Below are 14,986 nucleotides of genomic sequence, written 5' to 3' on the forward strand. Positions count from 1 at the left end.
TCAGGATTTGGTTTTGTGACGGTAGCAATTGCGGAGGTTTATACAGAGTGATGAGGTTTTTACAGATAAGTTTGTCGGTGCTAAACCACAAATAGCTTTATGAAATATAATTTTTATTTTGATAAGCGATGTACTGTGAATAGAATGGCGATGTACTGTGATGTACTGTGCGGTGTTTTTCTATACCGTGGCATTGAGACCATGTCTATAAATTATTTAACTTTATTCATTTCACACCATATCCTGAAGAAGCTATAATGGTTTGAGCGATGATCACCAAACCAGAAATAGGAGTACATTTCAATCACGTGATTCTTCTAATTAAAGAAAAACGTGATTATTGGACTTTCATGAGCCTCAATACCTAGCTGTATAAAATCTTTAGAAAAACTTTTCGCAGCACAAATGTTAATCCGACTGCTATTGTTAATATTAGCATTATCGGTAATAACACACCATCACCACCTCATCTGCAGTCATTAATGTTCGTGATTGAATTTTAAGGAATAAGTTGCTTTTTGCAACACGTGATGGATTTCAAAACTTTTTATCAAACTCCGAGCAAAATTTGCAGCAATTAAGATTGTATTTGGAACAAGGTCGTTGCACATTTGTCACCAATGTTTTTCCACATTTTCATTTCAGAAGTTGAAAAAGTTCGTTGCTGTGACATTTTTGGGCTCGATCCTCTGGATTGGGACCTTTTCTTACCTCATGGTGTGGTGGGCACATCAGGTGAGGTCTCGTATTTTGAACTTTCAATCAGAGTACTTTTGAGAAGGAGACACAATTTCTAAGCACATCCTGATATAAACAGTTGATCACTTATCGAAATATATTCAATGTTGTTCTTTGCCTAACTTAAGTCCATCCATATCATATGTATTTTATTTTCTGGAAATCAAATGAACTTGTCGCATATTATAAACATGAGAAAGCCACTACCTGCCAGTCTCACTCAATTATGGTACTTCCGACCTCGCTCAATTTCGGTTTTCACACGATACCTCTGACCAGAATGGTTAATTGGGCGTTTGAGGGAGTTGGATTTTGGTGGCTGTCTGACTTGAGCAGCTACCATTGGCTCTGTCGTTTGCTCCACCCACTTGACCTGACACACGCCTATGAAGTATCACCTGACGTCACTGCTATGTGGCTAACTTTAGCTCGCCATTTTGACGGGCACTTATTGAATACCAAGTGCAGAAATATGACTAGATTGATGCAATAAAGTGACAGAAATAGAAGCCAACAAAACATTCTCGAGTTTGATTTGGTCTATTTATATTTTTAAGGATCCCTGTGTTATGCTACCCTGATTTCTCACATCTTGTGATAGTCTTGGGCTATCTGTGTACCCTCCTCCGATTGTTCGTTGCGCTGTTTTGCACTGGAGCAAATCCACAGTGGAAATTTTTTTACAGCGTCTTCAAAACGTTCACTCCCGTTCACTTTTCACATTTTATTGTGTTGCAGCTTGAATTTAAAATGGATGAACTTAAAACAATATTGTCATTGATCTACACAAAATACCCCATTTAATGCCAAAGTGAAAACATGTTTTTAGAATTTTTTACAAATCGATTGAAAATGAAATACAGAAATATCTAATTTACATTAGTATTCAACCCCCTGAGCCAATACTTTGTAGAAGTGCTGTGGCAGTGATTACAGCTTCGAGTCTTCTTGGGTATGTCGGTATTAGCTTTACACATCTGGATTTGGGGAGTTTTTCCCATTCTTCCTTGCAGATTTGCTTTATCTCTGTCAAGTTGGATGGGGAGTGTCAGTGAACAGCAATCTTCAAGTCTTTCCACAGATTCTCAAAGGGATTCAAGTCTGGCCTTTGGCTGGGCCACTTAAGGACTTTCATGTTCTTGTTCAGAAGTCTTCCAGTGTTGCTTTGGTTGCATGGCCTGGGGTCATTGGCCTGTTGGAACAAATCTTTGCCAGAGTCTAAGGTCTTTTGCACTCTGAAGCAGGTTCTCCTCGAGGATTTGCCTGTATTTAGCTCCATTCATTGCTCCCTCTATCCTTACAAACCACCCAGTTCCTGCTGCTGAAAAGCATCCCCATAGCATGATGCTTCCACTACCATGCTTCACAGTAGGGATTGAGTTAGATGGGTGATGAGCTGTGCTCGGTTTCCACCAGACGTAGCGCTTTGCATTCAGGCCAAAGAGTTCAATTTTCCTCTCATTAATTACAGAAACAATATTTTGCCTCATGCTCTGAGTCTTTCACATTCCTTTTTGCAAACTCCAGGTGTGCTGTCATGTGCCTTTTTCTCAGGAGTGGTTTCCATCTGGCCACTCTCCCATAAAGCCTTGATTTGTGAAGTGCTGTAGAGATTGTTGTCATTCCGGTAGGTTCTCCCAACTCGGCGAAGGAACTCTGTAGTTCTGTCAGAGTGGTCATTGGGTTCTTGCTCACCTCCCTGACCAGTGACCATGGTCCTTCTTGTCTGGTTGCTCAGTTTGGTCAGATGGCCAGCTCCAGGAAGAGTCTGTGTAGTTCCATATTCTCAGTTCCATATTCTCATGGACAAAAAAATCTCAATTTATTGCATTTTACATTCAGGCTGTAACACAACAAATTGTGAAAAAGTCAAGGGATGTGAATACTTTCTGAAGGTGCTGTACACCCTGTTCAAAGGCAAAACTATTAAACTTCATGTTTGTCAAAATGTTCCTATTTCTATCAAGGGAATCCAGTAGTCTCATTATAATGAACATATACAGTATATCATGTGGACTGATATATTGAAAATATGTTACACTCAGAACAGCCTCCTTCCTATAAAAATGATAAGATTAACAATTTATCCCATTTATCTATTTGCTGATGACTCCACTCTCTGCCGTGACATCCCTCATCATTTAGACAGGGCAGGCTGCAGCCTCTTCCCTCTCTTCAGACCTTGACAAAATCACTAGTTTGTCAAACACTTGGAATATGTCTTTCTTTTCTGACAAACCTCCTGCTCTCTCACTCTCACTCTCTCTCTGTCTCTCTGTCTCTCTCTGTCTCTCTCTCTCTGTCTCTCTCCAAAACTAACATCTGACAAACCTTCCGATCTACTTTCTTAACATCCCTCTGGAGGAATTCAGTCATTCAAATTCCTGGGTCTCACTACCAGCCATGATCATTCTTGGGCAAACCACATTTCAAAGTTGACCTCCAAAGCCAGTCGCCGACTGGACATCCTCCATCATACAAAGTCTTCCTTGGCACACCTGAACTCCTTTCCACCTGCATGACCTTCATCCGCAGATTGATGGACTACTGCTCTGCCCTCTGGGCTGGCTCCGCGGCCTTGGACCTTGCTCAGCTTGACGCCGTGGAAACCAAGGCCTTCAAGAAGCTGAGTGTGTGGGTCAATCACTTCGCCATCGCAGATAGGTCGGTGGTCTCTCTGTCTTCCGCCTTCTTTCTTGTCTTGCACTCTCTGTTCTTTCCATGCTTTTCCTCCTCCCTTCCGCCCCAGGTTTATGCAGAGTACACATGGTCCACCATCAACCCTTTTCTGGTGAAACTAGCATAATCAGACTGCTCACATAAATTGTATCTCTCTAGCAAATGCATCGACCCTTTATTGCCCCGTGCACGAAGCAAAAAGCGGGGTTAAGCAATTGGTTCACTCTGTCTACAGACATCAGTCTCTGATCGAGGAACTACTTGATTTAAATTGAATTATATATTTTGAACAATGTAGAACATGAATCGGAACACAAACCTGCAGTTTAGCAGTACTTTCGCTCTGAATTTGGCAATTTTTATAGCATGTCATCCCAAGCACACATTCTCAGAGGAAGAAGGTTGTTATTTCAATCTGTCTGCTTGTTGGGCAGTCAAACAAAATTTTATATCATTTCAAACAGGAAAATTACTGTTTTTAGCAATGTTATAAATGAAACAAACAACAACCATGAAAAACTATAACCTTTAAAATCTTTATTTTATTTTCAAATGAATTGTATACTTGAACACTGTAGAACACAAATTGCCTTTTTCCCATTTCCAAAAACCTCCAGTTTAGCAGCACTCGCACAAAATATTACACTATCTCGACCAATCAAATTTGCCCCTCGCGCTCTCATTGTTGGGGAATATCGAGATTTGCACAAAATCGTGGCTCGTAGGAAATGTAGATTGTGCTCTAAAATGCAAAGGGAGACTTTTAAAGACCCTTCCCATGTCATTTTTCTCAAGACTACCTGGGGTAAGGTGTTCAATGAGAACCCTAATAGAGTTTATTCTGTTAAGACAACGTTTCAGTCGATAATAATAATTATATTAATGAAAGAATATGAACAAATATATTCAATATCATGAGAAATTGCTGTTTGAAATTGTTAAATGAGAAAGTTTGCCGTTGCTTTGAGTGGACGCAGACTTTTGTACCCTCCTGTACGTGTCGGCTAACATTACATTTTGATCTCATTTACTACGAGTATAATCATGCACGATTCATATACTCTATATTGCCATTTTGGAAGAGCAAATATTCATAATTCGTTTTCCACTCTTAAATCAACTGTTTGTTACTTCCATAAGATTGCAATGCATTTACGTGGGTGTGGGAAAAAAATCTGGAATTTTATCGCATTTATTCATTAAATACAGAAATGTTCTTGAATGAAAAGTTTTTTAAAATACTGAATTTGGTCTGAATAACTGAAGTGATCTAATTCCGTTCCGCATTGTGTTAATTTATCAAAGTGTTGCAACAGGAGAATTCCTGTAGATGCTCAAACATTAAATACTGGAGCATGAGCATGAAAATCATTATATTACAATTTACCAGACCGGTGCTGGTACAGTTAGAGCATCTGATCTGGGTCTTTAAGGTCGGTAGTTTTTTTCCGACCCTGGCGAAGTCAAATCAAAGACCTGGGGAAAAAAAATGGTCCATGCTGATTTCTTGCTCGTCATTCACCATTTAGAGGATAGAGCATGGATAAACCTCATGGGTTGTCATTGCATGTTTGTTGGAAGGGGGGTTGGGAGTTTTCTTTAATTGCCCCACTGACTGTAGAGAGAAATGCGACGTCACAAAATTGGCATCGCTGCTACCCAGAGTGCTCAAGGCATTTATCGATTGGCCACCAAATGTGTTTGTTTAGATAAAGTTATATGCTGCAGCTCTTCCAAGAGCATTAGACCCTGGATAAACTTTACTTGGTAAATGCTTGTGAACCTCAAAAAGGTATATACCAGACTTAAGCTTGAAGGGGGGTTGAAGGGAACTGTCAACAATGGGAAATTGTGGTTTTTTTTGTTTGTTTTTTTGTTTTTTTTTGTATACAGAATCGAGGCTCGTGAAAGAGCTAACATATATCACAAAAAAAAAATCAAAGAGACAAACAAAATATATAAAAAGAGGGAGCGGTAGACAAGATGGGGAGAGAAGGGGAAGCACACAAACACAACATTTGAGAGCAGGGACATCGGGAGATGTGTGGGAGGGAGAGGGCTTGGGGGGAGGAGGCGTGGGAAGGGGGAGGTGGGTGGGAGAAGTATAAAACACAAGGACACCAAGGACTTCCAGGAAAGAAGTTGGTATTTCAAAAAAGTGGATTTGGGGTGAAATTAGTGGGGATAGAAAAGATCAAGGTTTTGGATGGCGGAAGATAAGAGATGGTGGTGAACAGCTGTTTTAAAGACCTGGAGGGAGGAGTGGGATTGAAGAGAGTGAAGGAGTTTGTTCCAGAGGCGGGAGAAAAGAGGAATGAAGGAGTGAAGGTGAGCAGAGAGTCTTGATTTTGGCAGTTTAACCATAAGAGGGTTGCAGGCAGCTCTTGTGCGACCTGTAGGAATATTTGGGGGACAGAGCCCAGAGAGAGAGCTGGGGGAGGAAGGCCGGAGAGGAGTCGGTAGAAGATGGAAAGACCACCAACCTGCCTGTGGTGAGTAAGTGAAAGGCCCTCGGAGATAGCTTCATCGCGGGAGATTCCAATGATTCTGAACGCTTTGGTTTCAACAGCGTGAAGACGAGCTAGGTGAGAGGCAGGAGCACCAGCCCAGAGGGGAGAGCAGTACTCCATTGAGCTGCGGATGAAAGCCTTGTATGTGGTGAGGTGCTCAGGTGTGCCAAGGAAGGACTTCACACGACGGAGGATGCCTAGTCGGCGACTGGCTTTGGAGGCCAGCTTGGAAATGAGGTTTTCCCAGGAAAGATCATGACAGATAGTGAGACCCAAAAGCTTGAGTGACAGAACTTCATGGAGAGGATTTTTCAGAAAGTGGATGGGAGGGTTGTCCAGTCGGTCTTTTCGGAGAGACATAGTAAGAGTGTGAAATTTGTCAGGATTGAAAGACATGTTCCACTTGTTTGCCCAGTCTGTGATTTTGTCCAGGTCTGCAGAGAGTGAGGAGGCTGCAGACTGCCGATCTGAGGGATGAGGAATGGAGCGGCAGAGAGTGGAGTCATCAGCAAAGAGATAGAGAGGATTTTCAAGAGAGTCAGAGAGATCATTGATGAAGACCAGAAAAAGCACAGGGCCCAGAACACTGCCTTGGGGAACTCCAGCCTGAACATGAACAGGAAGCGGAGATGAGAGAAACGCATTCAGGGCCACACGTTGACTGCGACTAGAGAGTACAGCCAGCCATGCATGGAGATTTCCATGGATACCAAAGGAGGAGAGTTTTGTGAGCAGAGCGGGGTGCCAGACCGTATCGAAGGCACGTGATATGTCAAGGGAGACGGCTCTAATTTCCTGTTTGGCATTGAGAACCTCCATCCATTGTTGAGACAGCAGAAGCACCATGTCCAGAGCAGAATTACCTTGTCTGAAACCAAATTGATGATCAGAGATCAAGCCATTGGAGAAGAGGAAAGATTTCATATCCGAAGCAATGATGGATTCCATGACTTTTCTGATAATTGGGAGAAGGCTGATTGGTCTGTAGTTGCAAGTATCTGTTTTTGCACCTTTTTGTGTAAAACGGTGATGTTGGCTGATTTCCAAGCAGATGGCAGATGACCTTGAGCAAAAGAGAGGGTGAAAAGAACAGAGAGAGGGTGAGATAGAGTGGCAGAGCAGGATTTTAGGACCCGTGGGGTGATGCCGTCAGGTCCATTTGCAGAATCAGAGTCGAGGGTTGACAGAAACTTTTCCACCTCGTCAGGAGGAAAGGACACAGAGTCCAGGAGCAGCTGGGTATGACTGGGTACGGTGGGTACAGAGAGGGATGGGTTTGGGACACAAGATTTAGAGGCAAACACAGAGTTGATGCATTCAGCTTTTTCACGTTCGGAGTCAGCTGTATAGCCGTTTGAGGTAAGGGAGGGGATGGAGGGGGAACAAACACCAGAAACAGATTTGACCAGACGCCACCAGGATTTGGAAGAGCGAGACAGAAAAGAGAGTTCGGTCTTGAGAACGAAGAGATATTGTTTCCTGGCTCTCCTGAGGGTGGGGACACACTTGTTTCGGGCTTTGTGAAATGAAATGAGATTTCCTTCCGTTGGATTTGCTTTCCAGGAGACGAAGGCAAGTTGTTTCTAGGCAAAGTCTCACCACAATATTCCGTGTACCATGGACGGGAGGAAGGGTATGACAACTGAAGACGAGATGGGATAAATCTGTGCATGAGAGAGAGCAATTTACTTTGGAAGAATTCCCAGGATGAGTTGATGTCAGAGGCGGTCAAGATGGGAGACCAGTCCAGATGATTGATGGCTGCTTGAAGACCGTGCCAGTTGGCCTGAGTAGAATGCTAGACTCGTCGACGCTGAGGAGGCTCTCTGAGAATGGTCAGAGAGATGTCCACTTTAACAAGCACATGATCAGATGAGCCGATTGGAGCAGAAGAAGAGCAGCAGACATTTTCAGGGAAGTTAGACATAACCAAGTCCAGAAGAGAAGATGCTCCATTGACTGAGATCCGTGTCGGGAAATTGACAGATTGTGTCGGTCCCAGTGAGTCCCAGTGAGTCGCAGAAGTCCTTTGCTGAGGAGCCATGGCTGGTGAGAGAGGTACCCACACCCAGCCAACTGGCATGGTGACAATTGAAATCACCACATATGAGGAAGAGAGAGTTGGGATGAGTAGATAGAAGTTGGTCCATATTATCAGACAGCGAGATGTAGATGGAGTCATCACTGTTTGGTGGACGGTGCAACACACATATGAACAAAAGGTGGGAGCGAAGGGGAAGCCGTAGCCAGAGGTATTCCTGGGGGTGAGGTGGAGAGAGGGCAGTGCAGGGCGAGTGAGGAAGAGAGTTTTTGATAAAGATAGCAACCCCACCTCCAGGACGAGGCTCAGGTCTGTCATACCGGAGGAGGGAGTAACCTGGTAGAGATACTAAGAAATCGGAGACATCATGAAGGAGGAAAGTTTCTGTTAAGCAGATCACATCTGGTTTGTCAGAAGCAACCTGTATGGAGAGATCAGTCAAGTTTGAGCGAAGGCCCCGGATGTTTGAGGTCCATACCGTTAATGAAGAGGAAGGGGGAGCATCGGATACAGAACAGGGGGGGAGGGGAAGGGTAGGGTAAGATGTGGAAGAGGTAGGGAGAGCTGTTGAAGGTGTGTCAGAGATTTCAGAATAGCTTGGAGAAAGGGAAGGATGGGGCGGACAAAAGGTTTGATGGTGAATTGGGTGAGGCACAGTGAGGTGTTATTTGAGGAGGGGAAGAGCGACGCAGAAGGTTGGGGGAGATGGAGGTGAGATTTGGAAGGGGGAAGAAGCAGGGAGGACGCTTTGAAGAGGAGGGGTGAGACGGGGGAAATGGAGAAGAAATTAGGGTGGGGAGATTTGAAGGGGAGGGGCTAGGGGGGAGTTTAGGAGGGAAGGGACAAGGGGGGGATTTGAAAGGGATGGGAGATGGGGGAGATTTGGAGGGGAGGGGTGAGGGGTGAGTCTAGGAGGGGAGGGGTGAGGGGGAGTCTAGGAGGGGAGGGGTGTGGGGGGAGTTTGGGAGGGGCAAGGGGGAAGATTTGAAAGGGATGGGTGATGGGGAAGATTTGGAGGGGAGGGGCAAGGGGGGAGCTTTGGAGGGGAGGGGTGATGGGGAAGTTTTGGAGGGGAGGGGTGATGGGGAAGATTAGGAGGGGAGGGGTGAGATTGGATTTTAGAACGTGTACGATTAACGGGAAACGAACATTTATTGCAAAATGAGTTTCTTGTGACCTTCGAGTCAAAAATACGTTTGAGGACGCTGGAGAGGGGATGGAGTGCAGGTGAGTTTAGGGAATGTAGGAAAGAGGAACTGTAAGAGATGGAATTTTTTTTTGGAATGAATAGATTTGGTGAGCAAGTCGAAAACACCCTCTTAAAGAAGAAGAAGAAAAAGGTGTTATAATATATGACAGAATACAGTACTTCAGGGTAAAGTTTAAACATTTTTAAATTTAACAGTGAAAACTATCTGGGGAAATGGAGGTGAAAAACGTGATCGAAGAACGAACGAACGAATGAGAAGAACGAATAAACGAATAAGAACAACGAATAAGAATAAAGAAGGAAATATTTTTTTATTTTTTTTGAGTTGAGATTTTAAACAAGGACGTAGGCTATGGGGTGAAAAGACTGGGAAAAACAGAGAACGAGAGTTATTGGAGCACAATCGATGGACCGCTGAGAGAAAAACAAAGCCTCAAGGTAGGACACGGTAGCCTACAAGGCCTCAAAAGACGCGACACGAATTAACCGACGATTTTCTATACAGGTATGAAAAATTAACACCGAGAATCTTCCTAAGGACACACTATAGGTACACACACCGAAAGATAAATACAGTTTCGACAAAAACACAATTGTGAACAATTACTTGCCTTCGAAAGCATGAGAGCGTGGACAGCTTCAAAAAGACGTGACTCGCCGACAAAGATCTTATTGGAGGAGTTTTCAAGAAATTGCAAGGAAAACTGGAGTGCATTTAGAGTAAACAACCAAAAGTCTATCTTTGAGTAAAAAGGAAAAAATAAGCACCAGCCATTATAATTTGACAAAAATGATAGACCGCGTATGCACACTCCCTTCTGAGCTGTCTGGTCTGGGCTCGAATTGCGACCCGATTATAAACTGTCATCCCCATGTTTTACAGGCATGGTGGGTGATCATCGTGTGTGCCGTCCCTCGGATGGACGTTAAATGGGGGCCCAGTCTGCCGGAATTGGTCGACATTAAAGATCCATCCAACGTTTTCCTTCACAAAGAGTCGGCAAGCTATCTCCGGCACCATGGCCAGATCCCAAATTCCTGTCCGAATTACTGCTGCGAAGGCAACAGCAAACCACCCAATGTAACGCCTGCCTAGAAACTGCTTTGGCAGCATTGACGCTCTAACAGGGTATGGTACATCAGAATCAGGATACTTGAAGAAGAGAAATGTGTATATTGCAACTTCGTAGACCACCAACAGGTCTCCAAAATAGTATCAATCATTGTGTATACGGTGTGTTTTAGAAGGTAATATTTGATTTACAATAGCACCTGTGTTACCTTTTCACCAGGTGGGAGAGACCATTGGCATTACAGAAGAGATCATGGGACTAACAATCTTGGCAGCTGGCACCTCCATCCCAGATCTTATCACAAGCGTCATCGTTGCTCGAAAAGGCTTGGGAGACATGGCAGTTTCCAGCTCAATAGGAAGCAATATTTTTGACATCACTGTCGGGTAAGGAACCGTGATATAATTGTAGATTTTTGTGCTATTCGTTTATTATTTTGATCCAATGGTTTTTTGGTGGTTTCCTCTGAATAATAATGGGTATTTTATTTATGTATATTTCCTAAACATATGGAAATTGGACTGCTGAGTATGTTACACAAATGGTGGAAGGGAGGGATTGTAGGGATGTCAATAGGGATGTCGTTTTATTCGATGAGGAGAAGGTTTGCACTGAAGTATGGCTTACTCCATAATGTAGTGTTTACAATGTACATTTCAAGACACCACCAAATACAAGCCCAGCAGCTAATTTGTATTGTTACACAGTAAAGAAAAAAGAAGGGGGGTGCATCACTATGAGCATGTTATGCACTTGTGAGGTGGGAGGAGGAGGCGTGGGGGCGACGGTGGGGGATTTGAATTTAAAAATTTGCTTACATAATATGTATACAAGTCGGAAGTCAGATTTCTGCTAATAGTAACATTGCTCACTCTGGGATTGAAATATGGTGTTAATTTATTTACAAGTATATGCAGTACGGTATATGTAATTTAATAAACGAATAAATTCCCACATAAGGCTAATGTGAAAAAACCTGACAACCTGGAACTCAAGCTCAGGGTCTCTTTGCTAATGCGGTGACAGCCCACTGAGCTATTGAGTCTTCGGAATAGCCTCAGGAGTTTCTCACGCCAACACTGCAAGCTACAATGTCTGACGTCATGCGTGCCTGCTGGGTAGACCCCAATTTTGTATATACATGTTTGTGTGTGTGTTAGAGATCAATATCCAGATATAGAATATAATAAATGGGAATAAATTCCTCCATGGGGCTACTGTGGAAAAATCCTCAGTGGACTGTTTGGCTTGCAGGTTATCCCAAAGACTCGATAGCTTAGCGAGCTGCCTCCGCAGTAGTGAAGAGGTACTGGGTTTGTGTCCTGGGTTGAGTCGGGAATTTTTCACACTAACCCCACGTGGGAATTTATTGAGATAGCACTAACCCCAAGTGGGAAGATTTTTTTCCCCTAATTGCATTTCGCAAAGTGTACACAACCCTTGGTGACTCTCTGCGTTGTACTGTTTCTGCAAGTTTATTCCTCACTTCCTTCTGTTGTCGTATTTTCTCTGTGTTGATCATTTATACCCCTTATCAATCATAATTTTGATGATTTCATTGTCTTTTCTACAATTAACTTCTTTAGGTTTCTCTTTGTTCATTTTATGGTCAATCATGTCCAGAATTGCTTTCATGTGTAGACCATCTAAGACACTTCCATGTTCATGTGTTGGACACAGCCTCATTTCACATTCATACGCCATTTCGAAAGTTGCGTATCGAAATTTTCTCGATTTCGCCCCCACCATTTTCTTCTGCGTGTAGATAATACATTTTGATGTACCATATTCTTTACAGAGCATTGGTGCTGCCGAAGCAGTTTCTTAGCAATGATTATGTTGAGTGGTTTTCCAATGCCTTCCTTCCCAGTGTTGTTTGTCTGTTCCATATCCTTTTAAATGCTGAGCATCAAGCAAGGAAGTAGCACGAACCAGTTTTAAAGTATTTGATATGACTCGGCCTGGGTTCCAACCACTGATATCCCAGAATCAGAACAGACGCTCGAACCAATACACCACAGAGTCTAGTGTTTTATATTACAGATATATCAGAACTATCAGAAAAATGTAAAAATATTAATACTTTATCATTGCTCTCCTCTCTTACACATGTTCCCTTCCTCGTGTCTAGTCTGCCCATCCCGTGGCTGTTGTTCTCAACCACAACGAAGTTTGCACCAATCAGCGTGCACAGTAATGGTCTGTTCTGTGCCACTATATTACTTTTCCTGATGCTGCTGTTCGTGATCATCACCATCGCATTGTGCCGCTGGCGCATGAATAAGATTCTCGGTGCTGTCATGTTCATCTTGTACAGCGTGTTTCTCGTCCTGAGTATCTTGCTTGAGCAGGGCATACTCAAATGCCCTGTGTCGGTTTGAGCTGCACGAGCATGGCAGAAGAGCAAGTCTACACATCACGGCTTGTAAAAAAAAAAGAATCTCCAATTGCCACTTTGCAAACGTGCGCCTCTGCAAAAGGGCTGCGTGCTACCATCTTCCAAGACCTTTTCATCCGACGTTTTCTCCTATGCACGCCCATGGCCGTCGGCTCCGGTTGTAGGAAAAAACGGCCTCGGTGAGTCGTCCTCACCTGAATTGTGAGCTCCACTGTAAAGTCTCTATACGTGCTGCTAATGATCCCAATGCTGCTGAAATCATTGCTGTCGTGTCGCAAACCGCCGAAGCACCCTTCCCTCTTTGCGCCTATTTGCACCTCTCTGCACACAAGTCACTTTTAATGCTCAAGTGCAGTGTGTATGCATGCACAGCAAGCATGCGCATGTTTTGCTACCATTTGCCAGTGGCATCACATCCCTTGTGTAGCTTCACTGCCACGGACCGTTTTGAATGTAACTTTGTTTTAGTGCGTTGCGCATTACAAGCACATCTAAATTAATACAAGCTGCACTACAGGCAGGTTATCCGGCTTTTATGCCGTTTCACTGTACACAACGTTCAATCACCCCCATTCTCATTTATTTAACAAAACTGATAAATAGATTTGCCAGCTTGAACAAGCTGGCTTTTCAAAAGAGAAAAAAAAACAAAAGTCTATTTTTTATGGAGACGCGTCTTCTGTGGTTTGTTTAATGTTTCTGCTCATTACTTAGATCTCATTTCATTTTATATTCCACGTAATGCCGGGGATTGTTTTAAATGCATATACGAGGTGATTTTACACATTTTTGGTTGGAAATTCTGAAAATCCTTGAAACTTCACACTCACCCCACAGCCTCTTGGCACTTGTGCTGCATTCTTTGCATCCTTCTTTCTCTCTGTCTTCACTCCAGTATCAACTTGTATGCATTCACATACAACATTTATCTTTGCAATTCCGCTCAATATCTATGCCTTCTGTGATATTCCAAAGTAAATTTGTGCAATAATTTCACTGTTATCCATACAATTTCATTAGTATAAGTTTATAATTGAAAAAGTTTGAGTTATGTCGAGAATCCACTCACCCTGTTCACGGCAGATGTTGAAGTGAAGAAGCTTGGAAATCGTCACGTGACCTCGACTGTTGGTATGGTGATATTGGTCTGTTGACCAATCCAGATGTGCCCTGACGATTGTAAACGACGTGGGAGAGATGTAATAGTCTGATCCCACGTCCGTGACAGATTAAATCGCAAGCCGCCCCTTTTGTTGAGAGATGTGATTCAACTCTTTCCCAAATGGATTCCTTTACACCACGAGCAAACCACCTTTTTCTTGATACTTCAAAAGTGGATGAGGTCAGGTGATGGTTTTAAAGGTTCTTCTTCACTTCAACATCTATCGTGATCAAGGCGAGTGGATTCTCGCTGAAACGTTGGCTCTACCGACTTGTAAGTCCAGCTTTTTCAATTATAAACTTTTACCCATTTAATTAGACTCGATGAATCACAACAACCTGCATCGATTTATAGAATTTCATTGTTTAAGGGGGAACATTTAGATGTTTTTTTTTCAATCACTGTACATTTACAGTAAATATTGATGTAGTTTGAATGCATGATGAAATGACAATGTTCTGTTGATGATCTTATAAAATGGACTTTATTGGATGAGATGCAGAAATCTCTGAATCATGAAAGATGAATGGTTTACCCAGCATGCTGAAAAAGAGAATACACAACCCTCTGTACAGTAGAACACGTCCCACGACCTATTACTATAAGTATGTCAAATTATATTTTTGACTTTTCCTTGTCCGAGGATTTTGCAGTATGCAGCCGATAGGCCAAGGAGGTGTATTTTGCAGGACTGTCCAGTGTTGGTACAGGAGAAAGAAAATAATATTTGTACAAAACTGTAATAGCAGAAGTGTTAAAATTGGTGCAATGTGACATACACAACACATCTACAATGTATACAAAAAATCTTATCAGTTAAAGAAAAAGGCTTTATGATGGCATAATTACTTGATCTGGTATATTTTGGTCTGGTTTACCAAAATGAAATGCATTTTCCTGTAGAATTGAATGTATATATATGATAATAAATGCTGAGGTGTTTAAATACTGCTGTGTTCATAAATAATCTCCTTTCTTTATAGATATTACAATAACTGCCAACAAAAGAAAAAGAGTCCCTCTAACTTTCATAATTAAAATCACATGGTTTTCACAGCCAATCAGAGACTGACAAAGGCAAAACATGGTTGCCTCATCATAAATTTGTTGGACCTTTAAGTTGCTTTTGTGGATTAACAGAGCATTTTTTTTTTTTTAAAGAGTGCTAAGATGTA

The 14,986-nt window shown here is 42.6% G+C and overlaps 1 protein-coding gene across 3 annotated transcripts in view; it reads left to right on the forward strand.

Annotated features, from left to right (window-relative positions):
- LOC137420815 (sodium/potassium/calcium exchanger 2-like) overlaps positions 1-13,302 on the forward strand; it is a 156,704-nt gene extending 143,402 nt beyond the window's left edge. For all 3 annotated transcript variants that reach the window (XM_068106216.2, XM_068106217.2, XM_068106218.2), the window contains 3 exons: positions 646-735; positions 10,471-10,637; positions 12,383-13,302. In XM_068106216.2, coding sequence (XP_067962317.2) covers positions 646-735; positions 10,471-10,637; positions 12,383-12,632 — 507 coding nt within the window. In that variant the 3' untranslated portion in view covers positions 12,633-13,302. The remainder of the gene's footprint in view (positions 1-645; positions 736-10,470; positions 10,638-12,382) is intronic.
- Positions 13,303-14,986: the final 1,684 nt, after the last annotated feature.

Source organism: Myxine glutinosa, chromosome 2, assembly GCF_964187855.1.
Source record: "Myxine glutinosa chromosome 2, kmMyxGlut1.1, whole genome shotgun sequence".
In the NCBI taxonomy this organism is placed as follows: Eukaryota; Metazoa; Chordata; class Myxini; order Myxiniformes; family Myxinidae; genus Myxine; species Myxine glutinosa.